At 53.0% G+C, this 24,043-nt stretch overlaps 3 protein-coding genes across 5 annotated transcripts; 2 read left to right on the top strand and 1 right to left on the bottom strand.

Annotated features, from left to right (window-relative positions):
- The first annotated feature begins 1,577 nt into the window (after positions 1–1,577).
- LOC105510403 (slit homolog 2 protein-like) lies at positions 1,578–4,831 on the top strand. Its single transcript, XM_011940164.1, has 2 exons — positions 1,578–2,615; positions 4,729–4,831. Exon 1 carries the CDS (start codon positions 1,578–1,580, stop codon positions 2,433–2,435), a length of 858 nt encoding a protein of 285 aa, XP_011795554.1. The 3' UTR covers positions 2,436–2,615; positions 4,729–4,831.
- TMEM101 (transmembrane protein 101) lies at positions 3,035–15,696 on the top strand. Of its 2 annotated transcripts, none has more exons than XM_011940070.1 (5): positions 3,035–3,147; positions 11,744–11,920; positions 12,366–12,546; positions 13,744–13,890; positions 14,661–15,696. In XM_011940070.1, exons 3-5 carry the CDS (start codon positions 12,403–12,405, stop codon positions 14,967–14,969), a joined length of 600 nt encoding a protein of 199 aa, XP_011795460.1. In that variant the 5' UTR covers positions 3,035–3,147; positions 11,744–11,920; positions 12,366–12,402; the 3' UTR covers positions 14,970–15,696. The 2 variants fall into 2 exon arrangements, with proteins under 2 accessions (XP_011795460.1, XP_011795459.1); XM_011940069.1 differs by lacking the exon at positions 3,035–3,147 and adding an exon at positions 6,989–7,162 and having other exon boundaries at positions 11,744–12,088.
- A 2,312-nt stretch (positions 15,697–18,008) lies between these two features.
- Positions 18,009–22,523, bottom strand: NAGS (N-acetylglutamate synthase). 2 transcript variants are annotated; one of them, XM_011940067.1, is made up of 7 exons: positions 21,983–22,523; positions 21,160–21,434; positions 20,834–21,047; positions 20,362–20,542; positions 19,575–19,746; positions 19,296–19,502; positions 18,009–18,629 (listed from the first exon to the last, which is right to left on the bottom strand). In XM_011940067.1, exons 1-7 carry the CDS (start codon positions 22,409–22,411, stop codon positions 18,476–18,478), a joined length of 1,632 nt encoding a protein of 543 aa, XP_011795457.1. In that variant the 5' UTR covers positions 22,412–22,523; the 3' UTR covers positions 18,009–18,475. The 2 variants fall into 2 exon arrangements, with proteins under 2 accessions (XP_011795457.1, XP_011795458.1); XM_011940068.1 differs by having other exon boundaries at positions 19,296–19,478.
- Positions 22,524–24,043: the final 1,520 nt, after the last annotated feature.

Here is a 24,043-nt window from a genome sequence, read left to right as displayed (position 1 = left end):
TGTTAGCCAGGATGGTCTCGATCTCCTGACCTCGTGATCCGCCCGTCTCGGCCTCCCAAGGTGCTGGGATTACAGGCTTGAGCCACCGCGCCCGGCCTAAATGAAGCCTTTAATGAGATGCCTGGCCCTTCTGTGTGGCCATTACTATTCTCTTAAGAGTTCACTGGGCAGGGCTAGTGAACACACTGGGAAACCTGGACAGGAGGTTTGGGCTCCTAGAGCAAGGCAGAGGTACTAGGCACAAATACTGTGTTCTGGGAGATGCTGGGCACAACTCAAATGCCAGGATGAAGTGTTTTGAACTTTGGCCTAGTGAGAAGAAAAAGCATTCCCTTCCTTTGTGCCTAGACAAGACCTGGGTGAATTATAGATGATGGCCGATTTCTCAGGCAGGCAGTATAGAATGAAGGAGGAGACACCTGACTCCTACCCGAACTGAGGGAGGGCGCTTGGGCCTCAAGCTGCCATTCTCACAATACAGAGCAGGTTGTGGGTCTCCAGAAGGAAGTGAGGAAAGAGTCTGGGGGCGAGCCCTGCTTCCCTGGATGCAAGGCCATAAGGTGGGGATTTCCTAAGCCTGTCCCACATGCTCACCCTTGGGACTGCGGCTTCCCTGAGAGCTGGTCCTGCTGCTGCTCGTGAGGGCAGGACTTTGGCAGGAGGCCAGAGAGGCGGGCAACTAGAGCCCAGATTCTTTCCATTGCCATTTCTGGGCTGGGGCTGCACTCAGGTGCACTCGGGTGTAGGTGCTGCCAGGAACACAGGTGTGTGCATTGGACTTTCACGGCCTGAGGCCCTATCCTCAGTGCCCAGACAGGGCCCGGATCTTGTTGATGCTCTGACCTCTGGCAGAACGGGAGCTCCAGAAATGTTGGCTTCTTAAGAGCAATTGAATGCATGTTTGGGGGCCGGGGAAGGCAGAGTTTCTCCTGGGTCCCTCTAGAAAGTCAGTGAGAAGCCTGTACTCTCAGGGATCATTGCTGTAGTTACGAGATAAGCTTCTCTAAACATGCACAGCAGTAGTAACTGAGGAGGCGCAGTCTCTCCTGAGCGTGACTCTGGCTGTTGCTGTGGCTTTGCTGCAGCTGCCGTGTGCCACTGATGATCCTGCTCCTCTTCCTTTGGGAAAGTAAGAGGGAGAGAACAGCCTGAGTGGGGGTGAAAGTCAGTGAGCTACAGTGTGGGATGGGAGGAAGGAGGTGCAGAGAATTACAGGCCATCTTCCCTGATTGCTCCTCATCCAGCAGGAAGAAGGAATGAGAGGTGGTTAAGGGAGAGCGATCTGAATGCTGGGGTCGCAGGCCAAGAGGACTCTTGCCAGAAGCTTAGGTAACACTTAAAATCATGGGAGATGGAGACAGGGTGTCTTTGAGACGATGTTTGGGCACCCAGCAAATGGTGAGACCCCTGAATGGTATCTACTTGTGTTTTTCTCCCCTAGCATCACTGTGCTTGCCAGGGTCCCAGGCAGAGGAGTGAGTCCTGAAGGTCTCAGCAGCCATGAGTGCTTGATGCCATCCTCATCCCAGCCCTTCATGGAGCAAGGACGGGGTGGGGGTGGCCACACCTCCCTCACAATGGCTATTGTCATAGTGGTGGCATCAGTGTTTCTCACGAGTCTGGCGGCAGCATGCCCAATACCATGCACCTGCCCTATCTCAGGCAGCGTGGTGGACTGTGGGGGCCTCCACCTGCTCCGTCTCCCTTCCAGGCTGCCTGATGGAGTCTGGCTCCTGGAGCTGAGCCACAATAATCTCAGCCATCTGCCGGTTGGCACCTTCCAGGGCCTTTGGGGACTGCGGGTGTTGCTGCTTTCTCACAATATCCTGCGGGATCTGTCTGGTGGGGCCCTAGGGGGCCTGAGTTTCCTGGAGCAGCTGGACCTCAGCCACAACCAGCTGGCCCATCTGCTCCCAGACTTCTCGGCTACCCTGGGCTCTCTGCTCCGCCTGGACCTCTCTCACAACCTACTCACTTTCCTGGACCCCAGCAGCCTGTGGCTCCTGGGGAGCCTGAAGCAGCTCGACCTGAGCCACAACCAGGTGGCTGAACTGACCGCAGGGGTCTTTGGGGGCCTCTTCCGCCTACACTGGCTCTCGCTGGCTGGGAACCAGCTGCAGCGGGTGGAGGGTGCTGCCCTGGCCGTTATGCCAGGCTTGGAAGTCCTCTCTCTAGCTGGGAATGACATCAGCAAGCTGGAGGCCGAGGCGTTTGCAACCTTAGGGGCACTGGGCCTTCTCTCCCTCATGGGGAACCAACTGCAGCACCTGGAGTTCAAGGCAGTGGCAGGCATCCAGACAGCAGGCACGCGGCTGCTGTTACCCGATAACCCCTGGACATGTGACTGTGACCTGCAGCGAGCCATCGGAAAGCTGGGTCACCTGCGACACTTGCATGTGGTAGACCTGGGCAACCTGACCTGGCGCTGGGCCTGAAAGGCTGTCAGGAGCAGTGCTGAGTGGTGTGGAGGCCCAGCTTTGCCTGGCTGAGACTGCCACTGTGCTGGGCATCATGGGCACCGTGCCGCTCACGGTGACTGTGGCTGTGCTGATGGCTGAGCGCAAGCGCAGGCAGGGCCCGGAAGAAGCCAGGGAGCTGGGGAGCTTTCTGGAGAGGTGAGGGTTGCTGCCGAGCAAGGTCGAGGCAGCTGGAGGAGGGAGAGCAGAGGAAGGTGTGAGAGAGGAAAAGGGAAGTTCCTCAGAAGTCTGTGGAGCTCAATTGTCTGCGGAAAAGTTGAGGAAACACTTTTCCTCAGTTGTCTGAGGAAAAGTTAAATATTAAATTTGAACTCATTGAACATGGACACAAACAATGGTCACCAAGTCCCAGAATGGGCTGTGTGAGCCCCTTGAGGCATTCATCCAGCGCTGTTTCGGAGAAATCTCTATTTCAATCTATTCCTATACGTTAGTTATTGAAAAACAATAGACACTCGCAAAAACAAGTTGACCTTTTTGTGTTCCTTGAGCCCGGTCACAAAGGGCCTCGTGACTAGAGCTCATGCCAAACAACTCGTTACAAAAGAGCTAGGGTCCCAGACTGCGCCGAAGCTTCATGAGACCGCTCCTCGTCTGTGCATGGACAAGTGGCTGACTCTGGAGCCCAGGCTGTTGCTTCCCAGACTGGTAGTGAATCCTCCGTAGTCTGGTGAGTGTGAATGTATATATCTCTTTTCCCTTCTCCCCTTCCCATTGCAATTTGCTTATTGTATCATTTGTTTATTATATTAATTTGCTTATATCATTCGCTGATTATATCTGCATTGCCATTTACGTCGGATAAAGCTAGTTTACCCTTAAAGGTATTGTGTGTGTGTGCCTTTTCTTCTCCCCTCGTGCATCTATCACATGGAACATTTTTGGTGTCATGAACAGAATCCGAAAGAAACTGTAAGGACCGGGCTGGGAGCTCGGAGACTTCCCATATCCAGGGATGGGAACTCCCCCAGTTCTTCCCCGTGGCCATTGAGTGGTCCAAGGGAATTGGCCTTTGTGAAAATTGGGAATCTAAATTAGTGCAATTTGAACCTTTGTGCGTGAAGTGCTTCAGGGAATCCCAGTTGGTAAAGGGGAAGCTGAGGGAATTTCCCTGCATGGATGGTGCTTGCTTACTGCTTATAAGTTAATGTGTCAAGATAGGGACTAGCTGCTACAGGAGAAATGTAAGCTGGAAAAGGAAAATGCTAATCTGACTTCCAGACTGGTCTTGGCCCAATGCCAGGCCTATGTCTTGACTGATCAGGCTCAAAGCTATCAGCCTATTGATGAAAAAAGCATCTGTCTGAGTGGCCCAGTCAGTGTAAAACTGAAGAAGTAGTCAGCCAGGGTTTGGAGCAGGTAAAAACCCAGCTCCTATCTCAAGGATGGAAAATTAATCCTAGTAAAATTCAAGGACCTGCACAAACTGTAAAATTCCTTGGCATCCTATGGAATAAGGCAAATAATCAATTTTACCAAAGGCTAAGGCTAGAATACTAGAATTTGCAAGCCCTACTACTAAAAAGGAAGCCCAGAAATTGACTTGTTTGGATTCTGGAAACGTCATATTCCCCATTTGGGTAACATTTTACAACCTCTGCATGCAGTCATTAGAAAACGCTATGACTTTCACTGGGGAGAGAAAGAGACCATGGCTTTTGAACAAGCTAAACAAGCAGTGAAATTGGCACTAGATCTATGGCCTATACGGGATGGCCCAGTAGAACTGCAAGTAACTGTCCTAAATCAACATGCTAATTGGAGCCTTAGGCAGAAACAAGATGGGAAGATGGTATCTTTGGAGTTTTGGACCCGGAAGCTGCCAGAGGCCAGCAAAGCTTATACCCCTTTCAAGAGGCAATTGTTAGCTTGCTGTTAGGCTTTGCTGGAAACGGAGCACCTCTGCTTCAACCATGATGTCTTTATGATTATGACTTGGGTCATGAGTTTTCCCAGAACTCACCGGTTCTGATGAAGGAAGTGGTGGGAGCAGCCAGATGGCTGAATTGGTAGCCGTCCTCGAAGCTCTTCAGGAGGAGGCCAGAGGGATTTGTCACTTGTATACCAACTCATGGTCAGTAGCAAACGGTCTCACTACTAGGATGCCCCAGTGGCAACAAAACAAATGGTTAATTGGGAATAAAGAGGTTTGGGGAAAACAATACTGTGAAGATACCTAAATCCTGGAGCACACTACCATTATCACTGTTTGCCATGTTGGTGCTCATGTGTCTCTGCTTTCTCTTGACAGACTATTTAATCAGCAGGCAGATCAACAGGCCAAAATTTCCACCATAACTGCAAACTTGAATGCGGATGAATGGATTACAGCGCCGTCAAGCCTTGCAGTGAGAGGCATTATAATGTATGGTGGTATAATTGATAGTTACATTTAACTGGGGAGAGTTAAAGGTCATTTTATCCAATACCACTCCAGATTCTTTTGCTATAAAACCGCAGATGCGGGTTGCTCAATTGTTAGTGGTACCTTGTCAACAATTAACCCCTGAGGAAATTTCTGCCCCAATAGAAACAACATATAGAACGGAGACTTCAGGTCCACCAGGGTGGGCAACTTAAATCCTGGAGCCAAAATATGGGTACAGTGTTCATCAGATCCTGCCCCTAAGACTGGTGACCTTGTAGCTATTGGAGCCGAATATGAAGGCATAGTACAATTTCCTAAAGATGAAAAACAATATCATGTTCCCCTCCATTTTTGTTATTACAGAGAATAACCTGTCTGCTAGTAATCAGCACCTGGGTCACCATGGCTGAGGCTGAGAATGAGTTCATCAACTGGGTAGCCACTGCCGCAATAGAAGCCAACTGCAGTCAGTGCTGGCTATGTGTCGAGTTGCCAGAGGCCGCTGGGAATGGGCTACCTTGGAGAATTGTCCCTGCTAACATTTCTGAATGGATATGCCAATACCAATGGGAGTGGAGTAACACTTCGTTTTGTTTTGTTTTGCTTTTTTGAGCCGAAGCCTCTCTCTGCCACCCAGGCTGCAGTGAGGTGGCACGATCTTGGCTCAGTGCAACCTCCACCTCCTGGGTTCAAGTGATTCTCTTGCCTCAGCCTCCCAAGTAGCTGGGACTATAGGCACACGCCGCCACGCCCAGCTAATTTTTTGTATTTTCAGTAGAGACGGGGTTTCACCGTGTTGCCCAGGCTGGTGTCAAACTCCTGAACTCAGGTGATCCGCCCACCTCAGCCTCCCAAAGTGCTGGGATTGTAGGCATGAGCCACTGCGCCCGGCCCAGGATAACACTTGTAATCCAACCTGGACTTCTTTTAACCAAACAGTCCATTTTTGCCCAAGCCCAAACAAAACACAGCACCTTTGTTACTTAAATTACACATTACAGCGATACAATTATAGTAGAACTCTTTCTGTTCCCCGGGGGGCCCTCTAGGTATGTGAATCCTACGGGTGGTGATACCTGCTTCCACATTGGATGGGGAAACACACTTGGGGGTGGTCATTAATTCCATTCACCATCTGGGATAATATTCCCCTCCCCAGTAATCTAGATGCTTACAAACATTGCTGGTTACGAATGCGCCGGACTCTGTGGTGACGGTACCCTATCACAGTATTCTCCCCTGCTGCCGGTACAACCCTGCTTCAGCAACAAATTAAAATATTCAGCTTACCTGTAGAAAAAGCTCTTAATGATAGTAGCATGGAACTTATGTTGTTATCAGATAAATGTGCTCAGCTGTGTACTGTGGTGTTGCAAAGTCAAATGGCATCAGGTTTGCTTACTGCAGCCCAAGGAAGAGTTTGCCCCTTACTGCATACTGAATGTTATGTGTACATCCCTGAAATTCTCAAAATATGACTCTCCTTGCAAAGCCACGGGGGGTGTGGTTTTTATTTATTATGCTTTTTTTTTTTGAGATGGGGTCTCGCTCTGCCGCCCAGGCTGGAGTGCAGTGGCATGATCTTGGCTCACTGCAACCTCCGTCTCCGAGATTCACGCCATTCTCCTGCCTCAGCTTCCTAAGTAGCTGGGACTACAGGCGCATACCACCATGCCCAGCTAATTTTTTGTACTTTTAGTAGAGACGGGGTTTTGCCGTGTTAGCCAGGATGGTCTTGATCTCCTGACGTTGTGATCTGCCCACCTCGGCCTCCAAAAGTGCTGGGATTACAGGCGTAAGCCACTGCGCCTGGCTAATTATGCTTTTCACTCTCCTGTGCTTACCCTGTATCTGTAATCTATATCAACTGTGCCTTCCCTATGTATCCCTAGGAGTATTTTCCTACAATTGAGTATCAAATTGAGGCCGAATATGGAGGAAAAGTTAAATATTAAATTTGAACTCAGTTGAACATGGACACAAACAATGGTCACCAAGTCCCAGAACGGGTTGTGTGAGCCCCTCGAGGCATTCATCCAGCGCTGTTTCGGAGAAATCTCTATTTCAATCTATTCCGATATGTCAGTTATTGAAAAACAACAATCACAAAAACAAGTTGATCTTTTTATGTTCCTTGAGTCTGGTCACAAAGGGCCCTCGTGCCTGGACCTCATGCCAAACAACTCGTTACAAAAGAGCTAGGGTCCTAGACTGCGCCGAAGCTTCATGAGACCTCTCCTCGTCTGTGCACAGATGAGTGGCCGACTGGAGCCCAGGCTGTTGCTTCCCAGTCTGGTAGCGAATCCTCCATAGTCTGGTGAGTGTAAATATATATATCTGTTTTCCCTTCTCCCCTTCCCATTGCAACTTGCTTATTATATGTGCATTGACATGTATGTGGGATAAAGCTTCTTTACCCTTAAAGGTATTGTATGTATGCCTCTTCTTTTTTCTTTTTTTTTTTTGAGGCGGAGTCTCGCTCTGTCGCCCAGGCTGGAGTGCAGTGGCCGGATCTCGGCTCACTGCAAACTCCGCCTCCCGGGTTCACACCATTCTCCTGCCTCAGCCTCCCGAGTAGCTGGGACCACAGGCGCCCGCCACCTCGTCCGGCTAGTTTTTTGTATTTTTTAGTAGAGACGGGGTTTCACCGTGTTAGCCAGGATGGTCTCGATCTCCTGACCTCGTGATCCGCCCGTCTTGGCCTCCCAAAGTGCTGGGATTACAGACTTGAGCCACCACGCCCGGCCGTATGTATGCCTTTTCTTCTCCCCATGTGTGTCTCCCACACAGAACACGAGGCAGGGGTAGGAGTAACTGAGGGTGGGGGGACCACAGGGACAAATGGCTGTGTTCATTTCTCAGGGGCCGGGCCACCCACCCATCCCCCTCTTCTGGCCTGATAGGATGCCAGCATCTGTCCCAACCCTAGAAATGAGGATTTGGCCCCAGGTCCTTCCCTTCTCAGTATCCCTCTGGAAAGAGGAAAGAGCAGGAAAAGGCAGAGAGGGACTTCAGCTCAGAGAAGGGGTAACAAGGTAAGCTTCCTCAATCCAATCTTCCCCTCCCCCTCACACAAATCCCTGGCCACTGCTGCTGGAGACTTGATTGGAAACTGCTTGCTAAGGTTATCATGGGAGGGTGGGGCGTTGTGCCTATAGGGACAACCCAGGCAGACTCCTAGGACTATTCTATGGACATGTTGTACACAATCCTGAACTGGTCGTCCTCAACACTTTAGGGCTGTACACCTCGGCCATCTGAAACAGGGAGAGGTGAGGAGACTGGAAAAATAAAACCAATTAGAACGTTGATTCTGTACTCTGTGCCTGTATTGTGGTAAAGGAAATTTGTTTTGTGTGGTTGTCACTGGTGGGCAGAGACAGACAAAAAATTACCTTTAACTCAGACTTTTTCTCACTCCCCTTGCCTAGAGACCTCCCCACCCTCCAACATACATGTATACAATTTCATTCCCTAGGTCTTTGCATCTATGTATTCGTCTCTTGTGTTCTTTTACTTTTTAGAGATGGGGTCTTGCTTTGTCACCCAGGGTGGAGTGCAATAGTGCACTCATAGCTCACTGCAGCCTCAAATTCCTCGAGGAATCCTCTTGCCTCAGCCTCCTGAGTAGCTGGATTACAGATGCGAGCCACAATGCTTGGCTTCTCATGGTCTTTCTGATTTACCCAGACCTTATCCTAGTGACTGTGTTTATTTATGAGACAGAGTCTTGCTCTGTCATCCAGGCTGGAGTGCAGTGGTGCGAACTCAACTCACTGCAACCACCTTCTCCTGGGATCAAGCGATCCTCCTGTCTCAGACTCCTGAATAGCTGGGATCACAGGCTCCCGCCACCACGCCCAGCTAATTTTTAGTAGAGATGGGGTTTTGCCATGTTGGCCAGGCTTGTCTCGAACTCCTGGCCTCAAGTGATCCACCCGTGCCTCTGCCTCCCAAAGTTCTGGGATTATAGGTGTGAGCCACCATGCCCGACCCTAATGACTGATTTAAAATGAAATGTGAAAAGGTGTTTTATTGTCCACCTTTCACTGGCTAGTTGGGGATTTTTTTTTTTTTTTTTTTTTTTTTTTAAGACAGTTTCGCTCTTGTCGCCCAGACTGGAGTGGAATGGCGCGAATTTGGCTCACTCCAACCTCCGCCTCCTGGATTCAATCAATTCTCCTGCCTCTCAGCCTCCCAAGTAGCTGGGATTACATGTGCCTCCCACAATGCCTGGCTGTTTTTTTTTTGTTTTTTGTTTTTTTTTGAGATGGAGTCTCACCTTGTTGCCCAGGCTGGAATGCAGTAGCACAATCTCGGCTCACTGCAACCTCTGCCTCCTGGGTTCAAGCGATTCTCCTGCCTCAGCCTCCTGAGTAGCTGGGATTACAGGCATGCACCACTGCATCTGGCTTTTTTTTTTAGATGAGTCTCGCTCTGTCGCCCAGGCTGGAGTGCAGTGGCGCGATCTTGGCTCACTGCAAGTTCTGCCTCCCTGCCTATTCACCTGCCTCAGCCTCCCAAGTAGCTGGGACTACAGGCACCTGCCACCAAGCCCGGCTAATTTTTTTGTATTTTTAGTACAGATGGGGTTTCACCGTGTTAGCCAGGATGGTCTCGATCTCCTGACCTTGTGATCCTCGCCTCCCAAAGTGCTGGGATTATAGGCGTGAGCCACCGCACCTGGCCTAATTTTTTTGTATCTTTAGTAGAGACGGGTTTTCACCGTGTTGGCCACGCTGGTCTCAAACCCCTGACCTCAGGTGATCCACCTGCTTCGGCCTCCCAAAGTGCTGGGATTATAGGCGTGAGCCACCGCACCTGGCCTAATTTTTTTGTATCTTTAGTAGAGACGGGTTTTCACCGTGTTGGCCACGCTGGTCTCAAACCCCTGACCTCAGGTGATCCACCCTCCCCTAGGCCTCCTAAAGTGCTTGGATAATAGGCATGAGCCAACACACCCTGCCTGGTGGGAATTTTTTTTTTTTGAGACAGAGTTTCGATCTGTTGCCCAGGCTGGAGTGCAGTGGCACTATCTCAGCTCACTGCAAGTCTGCCGCCCGGATTCACACCATTCTCCTGCCTCAGCCTCCTGAGTAGCTGGGACTACAGGCGCCCGGAGTAGCTGGGATTACAGCCATCACGTCTGGCTAATTTTTGTATTTTTAGTAGAGACAGGGTTTCACCATCTTGGCCAGGCTGGTCTTGAACTCCTCACCTTGTGATCCACCTGCCTCGGCCTCCTAAAGTGCTGGGATCACAGGCGTGAACCACCGTGCCCAGCCCAACACCTTTTCATTGATCTGTATAGCACATATTTCCTGAAGGCATCCTGTATACTAGGCCCTGAGGATGTACAGATGGTTCCCAGCACTGGAGTTTTCAACTTTACATTGGTGCAAAAGCAGATCTGCATTCAGTGGAAACTGTATTTCTCTTGCAATGCTGGGCAGCGTCAGCGAGCCACAGCTTCCAGTCAGCCACACATTTTCAACTTACAGTATTTTCAACCTATGATGGGTTTATCAGGATATAACTCTATCACAAGTCAAGAAGCATCTGTAAACAGTAAACAGAAACCCAGGCACTGTGTTTGTCCTTATGGAGCTCACAATCTAGTGGGGGAAGATTGTCAATAAAAGAATCACAAATACATTGGCTGGGTGCAGTGGCTCATGCCTATAATCCCAGCACTTTGGGAGGATGAGGTGGATGGATCGCTTGAGGTTAGGAGTTCGAGACCAGGCTGGTCAACATGGTGAAACCCTGTCTCCACTAAAAATAAAAATTAGCCAGGTGTGGTGGCGGGTGCCAGTAATCCCAGCTACTTGGGAGGCTGAGGCAGGATTCGCTTGAACCTGGGAGGTGTAGGCTGTAGTGAGCCAAGATCGCACCACTGCACTCCAGCCTGGGTGACAGAGTGAGACCCTGTCTCAAAAATGGAAAAAAGCATATATATATGTATAATTGTCACCGTGCCAAGTGATTCAAAGGAAGGTAGCTGATGTTATGAGAACATATAAACGGGTGAGGGGTGGGAGAAGGGGCTGAGGACACACTGAAGGGGAATGCAGAGACCACCTGGATGTCCGCTGCAATTAAACTGACAAAATATGACAATTTGGGCTACAGTGGGAGCATGGCAGCTGGAGAAATGGACTGCCTTGAGATGTCCCAGATGTTCAGATCTTCCTTTTCTCTCAGGCAACAGGCAAAAGGCAAAACCCAAAGAGGTGACTTTGAGCCAGGAGGACCCCTTACTTTGAACTTAACAGAAACGGGGATTTCCTCTGGTGCGTTATGTGTACCATTTATTGAACCGCTACCGTGTACTAGGACCGACCTTGTCACATTTAAAGTTCACAACTCTGGCGCGGCGCACTGGCTCACGTCTGTAAACCCAGCACTTTGTAATCCCCGCCCCCGAGGGGGGCGGATCACGAGGTCAGGAAATCGAGACCATCCTGGCTAACACGGTGAAACTCCATCGCTACTAAAACTACAAAAAATTAGCCGGGGCCTGGTGGCACGCGCCGAGTAGTCCCAGCTACCCGGGAGGCTGAGGCAGGAGAATCGCTTGAACCCGGGATGCGGAGATTACAGTGAGCCGGGATCGCACCATCGCACTCCAGCCTAGGCGACAGAGTGAGACTCCGTCTCAAAAACAAAACAAAACAAAACAAAGGAAGAAGTTCAACTCTGAGGTAGGTGTCATTATCCCCATTTCATGATGCATCTCATAAAGTGTAGGTGATATGCCCAAAATCACACCGGGTTGCAATTAGGATTAGTGCCCTGATCGGGCTGCATTCAAAGACCAGTTTGCTTTAATACATCAAACTACGGTCCAAGACTTCTGCTATCTTGAGCCCACTGTTCCTAGTTTTCAATTTTGCAGGGACACAGATGGGCCCTGAAGGCTCCATGAGCAGACGAAAATGTTGGACTTCGCAACTAGATCACCTTAGCTCCGGAACTACAGAGCGATATCGTTGTTTCCGGGAGGAAAAAAAAAGAAAAAGCGCTTAACCCGGAAGCTGCGTGTCCCATCCCCGCGCCGGCCTCTCTGACTGGGGTGAGGCCGCAGCGGACTGCCCTTTCCCAAGATGGCGTCGAAGATAGGTTCGAGACGGTGGCTGTTGCAGCTGATCATGCAGTTGGGTTCGGTGCTGCTCACACGCTGCCCCTTTTGGGGCTGCTTCAGCCAGCTCATGCTCTACGCTGAGAGGGCTGAGGCACGCCGGTGAGCAGGCCTACGCAGCCGCTAAACGCGGCAGGGGGCGGTGATGTGGGAAATAAATTGGGGGCTAGAAGTCGGGACCCTTGGACTGGGAGGAATTGGGACCTCCCTGGGAGGGGTTCTGGTCTGCTTGTCGGGCCAAATCTGGTAGGGCAGTCCTGTCCATGGGAGGGGAGTCTGGTTTTGGGGAGCAGTGGAGCCTGTGGGAACTCAAGGGGTCTCAAATTTCTTCCCCCACCCCTTCATTCTGTCCTCGTTGCTTCCCCACTCCGGGTCGCAGGAAGCCCGACATCCCAGTGCCTTACCTGTATTTCGACATGGGGGCGGCCGTGCTGTGCGCTAGTTTCATGTCTTTTGGCGTGAAGCGGCGCTGGTTCGCGCTGGGGGCCGCACTCCAATTGGCCATTAGCACCTACGCCGCCTACATCGGGGGCTACGTCCACTACGGGGAATGGCTGAAGGTGAGCGCCTCGGCCCCAAAAGGGGCGTCCCTCTGGGTGACGGGGAATCAGAGGCCAATGCCCAGGGCTGTTGGTGGGCGATGAATGGTGCTGGCCAGGTGCACGGTGTGAAGCCTGGGAGGTTCGAACCCCTAGGCTTATGGAGATTACAGAGCGCAGAAGTGGATCTTAGAGACCACACAAACTTCCTCTTCAAAGTGTGGAAACTGAGGTCCAGAGATGGGAAACAGACTTTCCCAAAGCCACACCACAGTTAGGATACCGGTGGGACCAGAACCCCAGTCACCTGGTTCCCAGAATCTTTTAAACTGTTTAGTAATTTCAGACTCATGGGGTACAAAGGACCTTGGAGAGTACCTAGTTTTCATAAAATAATTTTATGTAAATGTAATTACTCTTAGTATAGAATTTAAGCCAGAACCTGTGCCAGGCCCTGCAGGCTTGGAGATAAGGTTGGATAAAGGCACTGTCCTTGAGGAAGAGACTGTCAGACCCTCAGGGGAGGCAGATGTGTGAACAACTACAGGGCAGCAAGATCAGTGTTTTTGTGGGATAGATCCCATGCCCGTAGAATAAAGAACACCAAGTTTAGAGTCTACAGATCTGAGAGTGAGGAAGGGAGAAACACATTGTGTCTGGGTTCTGCCACTTACTGGCAGGTAGGTCCTGCCAGTTTTCTTTTTTGTTGTTGTTTTTTGAGACGGAGTCTCGCTCCATAGCCCAGGCTGGAGTGCAGTGGCGCAATTTTGGCTCACTGCAACCTCCGCCTCGCAGGTTCAAGTGATTCTCCTGCCTCAGTCTTCCAAGTAGCTGGGACTACAGGTGCCCTTCACCACACCCAACTAATTTTTGTATTTTTAGTAGAGACAGGGTTTCCTCATGTTGGCCAGGCTGGTCTCAAACTCCTGACCTCAGAGTGATCCACCTGCCTCGGCCTCCCAAAGTGCTGGGATTACAGGCGGCAGCCACCTGGCCAGACCTGACAGTTTTCTTGACCCTCTGGGCCTCAGTTTCTACTTCTATATATATATAAAAAGAATGATCTGTCTCTGTTGCATCTGCCCACCAAGCTTGGAAATGTAGGAGGGTTCATCAGATGGAATGGGATGTGTAGAGATGGGTGGTTCTATGCTCTGGGAAGCCAGGAGAGATGTGGCCGCTGCAGTTCTTGACTGGAGTCCCCTTGCCCCGGCCTAGGTCCGTATGTACTCGCGCACAGTTGCCATCATCGGCGGCTTTCTTGTGTTGGCCAGCGGTGCTGGGGAGCTGTACCGTCGGAAACCTCGCAGCCGCTCCCTGCAGTCCACCGGCCAGGTGTTCCTGGGTATCTACCTCATCTGTGTGGTATGTTGGGGGACTGTTGGTTGGAGGTGCCTGGCTAGGAGTGAACTGTGAGTCCAGGCACGGCAGAACCCCAGGAAGGTAGACACGGAACGAGGCCTTGTATGCAGTTCCTGTTGGCCTGGCTCCCTGAGAATTGTCCCGGCCAGCTTCTAGGCCTCAGGGCCCTCCAAATGCCTGTTGAGAGGCCCTTCCTCCAACAGTGTTGCCATGAGGTAGACTGGCCATTAAATTCCAACCCTGAGAGCCAGGAGAACAAGATGGGGTGATTCTCTCATGGCTCCAGCCCCCAAAGGACTAGAAGGGGATAAAGGAGAGGTTTGGTGGGAGTCAGGCCCCAGCTGGGACTCTGCCTCCTAGAGCTGATGAGAGCTCTAGGGTAGCCACTTATGGTTCTCCCTGGTGCTAGAGGAGGCCAGGATGGATGGGGACATGGACAGGCCCCAAGCTACTTGGTCTCATCTTAATTACTGAGTATATCTCATGTACAGCTCTCTGTGTGAGCTCCCATATTCAGAGGTGGGAGCTCCAGTCTGACTGTGGAAATACACTTCCTTCATAGCCCCTAGGGTGAGGGGAGAGATAGACCCTAACCTCCTGAGGCTCCATAGTCTGAGAGGGAGACAAAGGTCCTACTTTCAGAGGTTCCCCAGTCCAAGAGGGGAGTCAGAAGCCCATTTGCAGGGTCTCATTTGCAGGTGCCATCTCAGGGGTGGTTTTCCCGACAGGCTTCTGAGCCTGTTGGAGAGTCTTAGAGGATGGTATGTCTCCAGGCCTACTCACTGCAGCACAGCAAGGAGGACCGGCTGGCGTATCTGAACCATCTCCCAGGAGGGGAGCTGATGATCCAGCTGTTCTTCGTGCTGTATGGCGTCCTGGCCCTGGCCTTTCTGTCAGGCTACTACGTGACCCTCGCTGCCCAGATCCTGGCTGTACTGCTGCCCCCGGTCATGCTGCTCATTGATGGCAATGTTGCTTATTGGCACAACACACGGCGTGTTGAGTTCTGGAACCAGATGAAGCTCCTTGGAGAGAGTGTGGGCATCTTCGGAACTGCTGTCATCCTGGCCACTGATGGCTGAGTTTTATGGCAAGAGGCTGAGATGGGCACAGGGAGCCACTGAGGGTCACCCTGCCTTCCTCCTCGCTGGTCCAGTTGCTGTTTATTTATGCTTTTTGGTCCGTTTGATCTTTTGCTTTTTTAAAATTGTTTTTTTGCAGTTAAGAGGCAACTCATTTGTCCAAATTTCTGGGCTTAGCGCTTGGGAGGGCAGGAGCCCTGGCACTAATGCCGTACAGGTTTTTTTCCTGTTAGGAGAGCTGAGGCCAGCTGCCTCCTAGATCTCCTGTCCCTGAGAAGAGAGTATGGCAGGGCTGGGATGTGGCTACTGAGAGTGGGAGACAGAGGAAGGAAGATGGAAATTGGAAGTGAGCAAATGTGAAAAATTCCTCTTTGAACCTGGCAGATGCAGTTAGGCTCTACAGTGCTGTTCAGAGACTGAGAGTGAGTGTGTGTGTTAATACATGTGGATCAGGCCCAGGAGGGGCACAGGAGCTGAGCACTACAGAAGTCACATGGGTCCTCAGGGCATGTTAGGGGCAGAAACAGTACCAGCTCTCTGTCACTCACCTTGAGAGCGGAGCAGGCCCTGGTCTGCTCTGGACTGTGCAGGGGTGGAACAAGCAGTGACCAGCTTTGCCCTTCCTGCTGTCTCCGTTTCTAGCTCCATGGTTGGCCTGGTGGGGGTGGAGTTCCCTGCCAAACACCAGACCACACAGTCCTCCAAAAATAAACATTTTATATAGACATTTGGTTTTGCTTTTCTCTTCTCCCCACAGGGCACTTTGCCATTGGCTGGGATTGATCTTGGGTTTCTTGAAACACCAGATCTGGTTAAGCCCCACTGTGGGCCTCCTGTGATCTTTCTCCTGTTCCAAGATTTCCCACAGTTCTTTGGCTCTCTTTTTTTTTTTTTTTTAATTTTTCACTTCTTTGTTTTTTAGAGACGAGGTCTCACTTTGGTGTCCAGGCTGGTTTCAGACTCCTTGGCTCAATCAATTTTTGTTGTCCAGGCTGGTTTCAAACTCCTTGGCTCAATCGATTCTTCAGCCTCAGCCTCAGTCTCCCAAAGTGCTGGGACTACAGGCATGAGCCACTGTGCCCAATGGCTCTCTTTTTCAAGAATCTCAAAATCGTCACTGTACTATATGCTTTCGATCCCTCACCTCAATCCCTCTTGTTGTAGGTTGTCTTTTTCTCCCCATTTGGAGCTGGTTCTTATGAAAACATCTTTGGTGAGAGCAGCTAGAGGGAGAGAACTGTGAAGTGTCCACTGTGAAGTAGAATATTTTACATTTTACACATGAAGGAAACGGAGGCTCAGAGAGGGTAAGCAGTTTTGGTCAAGCCACAGAGCAAATCCAGCCCACAGCGCTGGATTCCAGGTCGGGTCTATCTAATGGCCAGGTCCAGATATGTACTCAGTGTGACCCATCTCCTGAGGGGAGACAGAGGCCACTCTATTCCAGCCCCTACTGTGCCATGATGGTCTCTCTGTTGACCTTCGCCCTTTGTTTCTTTTGTTGTTGTTGTTGTTTGTTTTTGAGCCGGAGTCTCGCTCTGTCGCCCAGGCTGGAGTGCAGTGGCGTGGTCTCTGCTCACTGTGAGCTCTGTCTCCTGGGTTCACGCCATTCTCCTGCCTCAGCCTCCGGAGTAGCTGGGACTACAGTTGTTTTTTTTGAGATAGAGCCTCGCTCTGTCACCCAAGCTGGAGTGCAGTGGCAAGATCTCAGCTTACTGCAACCTCCGCCTCCCGGGTTCAAGTGATTCTCCTGCCTCAGGAGAACCTATAATCCCGAGTAGCTGGGATTATAGGTGCCTGCCACCATGCCTGGCGAATTTTTGTATTTTTTAGTAGAGACAGGGTTTCACCACATTGACCAGGCTGGTCTCAAACTCCTGACCTCGTTATCCACCCACCCTGGCCTCCCAAAGTGCTGGGATTACAGGGGTGAGCCACTGGGTCCGGTGACCTTCTCCCTTCTGGTCTATGTGCATCTGCCAGAAAGTCACCCCAGCAGTAGCTAGTATGGTGCTTGGTACATCATGGAGCTTCAAAAAATGTCCAGTGAAACCCCTGGGCTTTGGATATCTGCCCATCTAGTCCTGTAGAGACTGGACATAACCGCTAGTAGGGCATAGGGGAAAAAGTCCAAGTTTGAGCTTTTAAGCCAAAGTCTGTTTTTTTTTTTTGAGAATGGAGTCTTTCTCTGGCACCAGGCTGGAGTGCAGTGGCGCGATCTCAGCTCACTGCAATCTCTGCCTCCTGGGTTCAAGCAATTCTTCTGCCTCAGCCTCCTGAGTAGCTGGGACTACAGGTGCGTGCCTCCATGCCCGGGTAATTTTTTGTATTTTTAGTAGAGACAGGGGTTCACCATATTAGCCAGGATGGTCTTGATCTCCTGACCTCGTGATCCGCCTACCTCCGCCTCCCAAAGTGCTGGGATTACAGGCGTGAGCCACTGCGCCCGGCCCACCAAAGCCATCTCTTAACTTCTCTGGGCTCTTGCAGGTAAATGGTCTGCCACGGATGTCTGGTTCTGGCTGTGAGCCCAGCCTAGAAAGGGAGTTATGGGTGGAGGCACCCACGGGGAAGGGGAGCTGGTGTGGCCTGATCTGTGGAAGGGAAGATGCTTCCTAACCTCTGGGAGGGAGACGGTGGCAGCATTCATCACAGAAGTCCTCTACTCCCTCCAGGAGTCCTCTGATTCCCCAGCCCTCAAGATCTTACTCCCAGCCTGTAATCCTAGCACTTTGGGAGACCAAGGAGGGAGGACTGCTTGAGCCCAGGAGTTTGAGACCAGCCTTGGCAACATAGTGAGACCTCATCTCCAACAACAACAAAAAAGCCAGGTGTGACAGTGCGTGCCTGTGGTACCAGCTTACTTAGGAGGCTGACGTGGGAGGACTGCTTGAGCCTGGGAGGTCGAGGCTGCAGTGAGCTGTGATTGCACCACTGTACTCCAGTCTTAGTAAAAGAGCAAGACCCTGTCTTAAAAAAAAAAAAAAAATCTTGCCTCCCACGGGGTCACTTCTAATTTTCTTTCAAGTGTGAGCTGACTCTCAGACAAGTATTTGCATTTTAATCAAGGCCTCCTGAAAAACTGCAAGACCCAAAAGAATTAAAATGAATGGTACAATATCATGCAGGCAGGGGTGTTATTTTGGGTAAGGGAGCCTCAAAACATAGCACAGAGGCACAGAAACTAGGCCACCCTTAGGGTTAGTCCTGAGTAGAGCCCTGGAAGGCATCTTCCCCTCCCCTAATCCCCAGGTTGAAAATCGAAGGCCATTTGCTTGTGGCTTTGGAGCGAGTTGAGTTGGGGTCCTAGACTGGCCCCCCTCTTTCCTGTGCTTGTCCCACTTCAGCGCCTCCTCTGGGCAGAGCTGGGGCAGCTTTCTCCTTTGCAGATCACTCAGCCAACAAGCCCCATCCAGCCTGTGGCTGGCTGCCTGGGGTCATCCCCAGCTGGCATGGCTTTTGGTCCACCCTGGCCATTCCAGGGCCTGTAGGGTCCATGGTGAAGGTCAGCTGCCTGGGTCAGAAGCTGGCTTGCGAAAGGAGTCTGGCAGTCCCTTGGCATGGTTGACCAACTCATAGGAGTCCCGGATATCAGCCAGGCCGAACCAGAAGAAGATCCACTGCTTGTTGGAGAAGCTGCCATCACTGTGTTTGAAGTACCTGGGTGTGGGGAGGTGATGCAAGAAAGTTTTTAGGGCAAGGCCAGTGTTCATTACTCACTGGTTCTGTCTTCAAAGAACATTGATTGAGGACCTACTGCATGCTGGGCACCCAGCTAAGTCCTGCTATGTGTTATCTCATTTTATCTTCACAGCAGAGGCCTGAGCCTGGCATTGTTCAGCTCACAGAGAAGCAGCTAAGGCTCAGAGAAGTCAGGTACCTTGCGAGGCACACACAGGAAGGGAGCGGGTGCCTTGCTCTCCACACTGCCTTGGCTGCTCGGCAAAGAGGAGGGTTCTTGCTCACTTCCCAGTGCTCACAGAGCAGGGTGTAGGGGTGACGGGGTAGTTACTGAAGGAGAGAGGAGGGTTGTTCCACTGGAGGCACCGCAAGCCTCAATAGACCCTGAAGGGTTAGGATTCCTCAGGCCCCTGTGAGAGGCGGGCTGCGTGGGGGTTAGGAGGTGTCACATGCTTCCAGGAAAGGAGTGTTAAGCGTGCTCTCACTCGGGAAATCTCAGGCTTTCTGTGAGGTCTGCCCCTGGGAGGTAGTGAAAGGGAGACCAGTGGAAGAAGAGGAAGCCCAGCCTTCTTGGCATGGTTCGCAAGGGCTGGAGAGGAGAGGGAAGTAGGGGCCCAGCCCAGAGCTGGGAGTGGCGGGACCTACCAGGGATTGATGGGGTTGGTGACCCGGGAGCGCCAGAAAAGCGTCTGCAGGTCCCGCCGCAGGCACTCCCACAGCATCTGGCCGGAGCCTTGGCCCTGGCGGCTGGAGCTCACCACAAATTTGTCCAGGTACGGGGTGCCCCCCAGGACGGGCTCCATAGTCAGAATGGCGGCAGCGTTGTATCTGGCGCAGCGGGAGAGCGGCAGGCTGGGACCTCTCCTTGGTCCGAAGCTGCCCGACTGCCTCCCAGACCCTGCCCTCTGGGGTCCACAGGCTCACCCCTCGGAGACGTAGATGGAGTGCAGCCGCTGGCGCAGCGAGGCCAGGTAGTCGTCCCTGAGCTTCTTGCCGAAGCTGGCGTTGACCAGGTCCACTAGACGGCCCTGGTCCAGCTTGTCCAGCCTGCGCACCCGTAGCATTCGCTCGGCGTTCTTGAACAGGGTCCCGGACCCTGGAGGAGGATGGGGAGGGGCTCGTCTGGCTGGAGAGCCGTTTGCGCAGCCTGGTGGGGGCCGCAGGTAGGACGGGCTGGTGGGAGAATTTCTGTCTTTGGGAGACCTCCACAGTGAAATGATTTCAGTGGTCTCCATAGATTTGTCTGTGATTTTCATTAAAGGAGATGCTTTTCTCAGGCAGAGATTGTGCCCTAAGCTCCTCCTGTGGCCTGGAGCCCTATCCACTTACCTTAGTCCTGCCTCTCTCGTTGAAGTCTGTCTCCCGCCGCTGACCCGGCCCACCCACCTAAGCCCCGCCCATCTCTGGTGTTGGAACCCCTCCCTGGTGGTCCCGCCCCTCCTGGCCCCGCCCACCGGACGCTTCCTTCCCCCGACCCCTCCAGTCCCGCCCATTCCTTTAATTCCTTTGGAGTTCTTTTCCAGTAAGCTGGGTCTCCTCCTCTCTCACCTCCCCCGGGCTGCGGCAGCAGCAGGAGCCAATGCTGTGACAACTCCCGCCCCCTCTACGGCCCCTGCACAGGAGGAGAAGCCGCTCCTCCTGCCTACAGACACACAGCCCCAGCCAGTGCTCACTCCCGGGACCCAGTCCCCTGCCCGCCCGCCGCCCTCACCCTTGTTGCTGAAGAGCTCAGTGAGCAGAGTGCTAGCGGCGGTGATGACGGCTGAGGAGTGGTGGGGCAGGCGGCTGAGCACGTCCACGATGAGCCGCATCTGCTGCCGTTCTTTTGTGCTCACCCACTCGGCGTTACTCACCAGGTCCAGGTCGGCGGGCAGGTTCACGTTACTCAGGACCTGTGTCCGGAGCCAGCGGGTGAGCCTGGCCCACAGCCGGCACGGACTGCGCCCCTGCTCCCACGGACCTCTCTTTTCTCTTACCCCTTTATCCTTACTCCCGCTCGGAGTCCTTGGCTGGGGAGGGCGCAGATCTAGGCACCCGGGGCCGAACTCCTCCCCTATACTCCCTTAGGCTTTTCTACCCACCCGGCTTGCTAGTGAGTCTGCGGCCCGTCGGGGAGAAGTGCGAGGGGTGCAAGAGAAGGCCCGGATCGCCGGGGTGGGGGATGGGGAAAGAAAGGGCCGCACCTTCTGACTGCTGTCGCGCAGGCCGCCTGTATTATTGAGGAAAATGATTTTGGTGGGCCGCAGCGCCTTGGCCAGCGACGCGGTCACCTCCAGGGAGTCGAGAAGCACGGAGCGGCGCGCGGCCGTCTCCCCGATGGGGCACAGGATGGGGATACTGCCCGACTCCAGGCACCACTGCAGCAGGTCTGTCTCCACCGAGACGATGCCGCCGTAGCTGTGGGCCAGACGTGGTGCTCGAGAGGGCCCCCTCCAGGCCTGCTGGACGGGGCAGGGCGGGCGGAGTAGCGTGCTCTGAGGACGCCTGGGCGGGCAGGGCGGGCACTAACCTGGCATGGGGAGCCGGCTCGGCAGCGCCTAGCACCGACCCGCCGCCAAAAAAAGGCACAGCAGTGGCGGCGTTGTGTCGAAGCGCGTCCACCAGCACCTTGCAGCTCTCAGCCAGCTGCGCCTTGGCCTCCCAGAAGGAAAGACAGCCCGAGGGCGCCGTGGGGGCGGGCAGCCCCAGGACCACCAGCGGCTTCATGTCCATGCGCTGCAAGAAGGCCAGGGCGAAGGCCAGACTGGATACGCTCTGCTGGTACTTGAGTACCTCCTCGTCCACCTGCGGAGGAGTGGGCTTTCAAGAAGTGTGACACGGCCCTGAGCCGCTGGCTCCCACAGCCTGGCCTGCAGGGCCGGCTCGGTGACCCTACGCTTCCAGAAGCTGTCAGAACCCACTTCTTGCCACTGGAGCTCACCTGCTCCGCCCTTTGCCCCATTGGGTCTTGCCACTCCCTTGTCTCACGCTGGGGTACCTCCCGCCCTTCTCCCTGCGACCTTGGACTCCGGGACACTTTTGGGGGAGGGGCAATGCAGGCGGCTCCTGTCCAGGTCCTTCTGAACCCCTAACTGCGCCCGTGTTGGGGGCCTTCTTCAGAGCATCACACCTGGCGGGTGGGGGCCCCCCAGGATCCTCACTCGGGCTGGGCGCGAGGCTTCCGGAGGAGCTTATGGCCTCACCCATTCCCGGCGGCGCTGGTCTGGGCTCTGCCGGGCTCCTTCCCGCTTTCACTGCGCAGAGCCCGCAGCCTATCCTACCATGCCTGAAGACAGGTGGCCACACGACCCCCTCCCCTCGCTGTGTCACGGCCCACGCCGGGCTCCGCTCACCTCGATGACGGCGAAGGGCTTGTCCGCGGAGTGGTGGCAGGTTTGGAACTGCGTGAGCCAGTGGCGCGCCTCCCCGGGGCTGGCCCCGCACTGGTTCAGGAAGGTCTGGATGTCCCGCTGCACCAGCGAGCGGCCCGAGGGAGGCTCAGGGGGCTCGTGGGGCACCAGGGGTGTGAGACTCGGCACCCACGACGGCTCCTCCTCGGCGACAGGCGACTGGGAGACGTCTTCCGCGCCCGCGTACTCCTCCGGCGGGGGCTGGGGCTGCGGCCAGGCGGTGCTGAGCCGGCGTCCCGGGCTGGTGCCCCTAGCCGCCCGCCGCCGCGCGCCACAGCTCAGCCTCCGGGATCCCCCAGTGCCTCCCCGGCCGCTCAGCCTCGGGGCCACAGCAGCTGCCCGCAGAACCGCGGCCATCAGCGCCGTCGCCATGACGACAACCAACTCTTGGCCGCCCAAGAGTGGCAGTCTGTCTGGAGCGTCTGGCACTGGGGGGCTCTTAACTTGCCGTTGGGCGGGGCTGGACCTGGTAGGGCGGGGTCCGGACAGGGGACTAGGAGTCTCCTCTGGGTGCGTTTGAGGAGGGTCAGGCCATGGGTCAGGGGGCGGGGCCACTAGGCTCCCCCGCCCCTGGAGGAACTGAACCCACTATCGATCATGGGGCTGAGACTAAATGTGGCAGGTTGTCTTTAATCTGCTGCCAAGGTAGGTTCCAGGGGCGGCTTTGGGAGTCTGCAGGGCCTTGGATGATTGGCATTCTGACCCGAGAATAAGGGACTGCAGGTGGCTTTGAGCACAGGGCTGGGCAGGGGTCTGGAAGGAGGGAGCTGGAAAGAGTAGAAGGGGGACAGTGGGAGGGCGGGGGGCAGGTGGTGCTGTGTCTGTCCTGTTTGCCTGAGCTTAAAGAAGATCCTCATGAATGACGATGAGGTTACCAGGGTTTGCCAAACTCCAGTCACTGGGTACCAGCTTGAGGAATTCTGTTATATCCTCAAAACACCCCTCAAAACTTAAAATACTTTAGTGTTAAAGTATTTTAATAGTGTTACATTTTTTTTAGTGTTAAAGTTTTTCTTTATCAAATATCATCTCTGGTAAAAATAAAATAAAATGGAATTTTTCATTTTGTTTTTTGAGATAGGGTCTCACTCTGTTGCCCAGGCTGGAGTACAGTGGCACAATCATAGCTTACTGCAGCCTCCACCTCCTAGGTTCAAATGATCCTCCTGCCTCAGCCTCCTGAGTAGCTGGGACCACAAATGCACACCACCATGCCCAGCTAATTAAAAAAAACCTTTTTTTTTGAAGAGATGGGTTTTCACCTTGTTGCCCAGGCTGTTCTCGAACTCCTGAGCTCAAGCGGTCCTCCCACTTCTGCCTCCCAAGGTGCTGGGATTACAGGTGTGAGCCACCTCACTCAACCTCTTTAACTTTTTTAAACTTAAAATTTATCCATATTAGGTCTGTAACTAGGCCAGTATCACTTGCCATAAGCAGAATGCCTTAAGAATCAAGTGAGGAGGTGGGTGGGTCATATGAGTTCAGAAGTTCAAGACCATCCTGGCCAACATGGTGAAACCCCATCTCTACTAAAAATACAAAAATTAGCCAGGCAGTAGTGACATGTGCCTGTAATCCCAGCTACTCAGGAGGCTGAGGCCAGAGAATCATTTGAGCCTGGGAGGAGGAGATTGCGGTGAACTGAGATTGTGCCACTGTACTCCAGTCTGGGTGACAGAGTGAGACCCTGTCTCAAAAAAAAAAAAAAAAAGAAAGAAAGAAAAAGAATCAAGTGAGAGGAAAACAATGTTATTACATTCCATTATATTGCAGCTGCATAGCTTGCCTGCTTTCTTGGTAACACGGAAGGTTAGCAGGTGCCATGTGTTAAAGATACCCTAGCACCAAGCAGAGCCTTCTTTGTGGTAGACGAATAGCTAACACATGTCAAACACCAGGCACTATGCAAAGCACTTCACAAATAGTCATTCATTTAATCCTCCCAATGACTCCAGGATAGCTATTATCATTATTCCCATTTTACAGATGAGAAAATGGAGGTAC

The sequence above is a fragment of the Colobus angolensis genome, unplaced genomic scaffold, assembly GCF_000951035.1.
Source record: "Colobus angolensis palliatus isolate OR3802 unplaced genomic scaffold, Cang.pa_1.0 Scaffold187, whole genome shotgun sequence".
In the NCBI taxonomy this organism is placed as follows: domain Eukaryota; kingdom Metazoa; phylum Chordata; class Mammalia; order Primates; family Cercopithecidae; genus Colobus; species Colobus angolensis.
Note: the sequence above shows the minus strand (reverse complement) of the source record. Positions and strands in the feature narration are given on the sequence as shown.

Excerpts from the sequence above, each read along its gene's own strand:
- LOC105510403 (XM_011940164.1), top strand. The coding sequence starts at position 1,578 with ATGGCTATTGTCATAGTGGTGGCATCAGTGTTTCTCACGAGTCTGGCG.
- TMEM101 (XM_011940069.1), top strand. The coding sequence starts at position 11,952 with ATGGCGTCGAAGATAGGTTCGAGACGGTGGCTGTTGCAGCTGATCATG. Across the intron at positions 12,089-12,365 it reads GAGAGGGCTGAGGCACGCCG|GAAGCCCGACATCCCAGTGC; the intron begins GTGAGCAGGCCT and ends TCCGGGTCGCAG. Across the intron at positions 13,891-14,660 it reads GTATCTACCTCATCTGTGTG|GCCTACTCACTGCAGCACAG; the intron begins GTATGTTGGGGG and ends GTATGTCTCCAG.
- NAGS (XM_011940067.1), bottom strand. The coding sequence starts at position 22,411 with ATGGCGACGGCGCTGATGGCCGCGGTTCTGCGGGCAGCTGCTGTGGCC. Across the intron at positions 20,543-20,833 it reads TGCGCGACAGCAGTCAGAAG|GTCCTGAGTAACGTGAACCT; the intron begins GTGCGGCCCTTT and ends CTCCGGACACAG. Across the intron at positions 18,630-19,295 it reads ACCAACCCCATCAATCCCTG|GTACTTCAAACACAGTGATG; the intron begins GTAGGTCCCGCC and ends CCCCACACCCAG.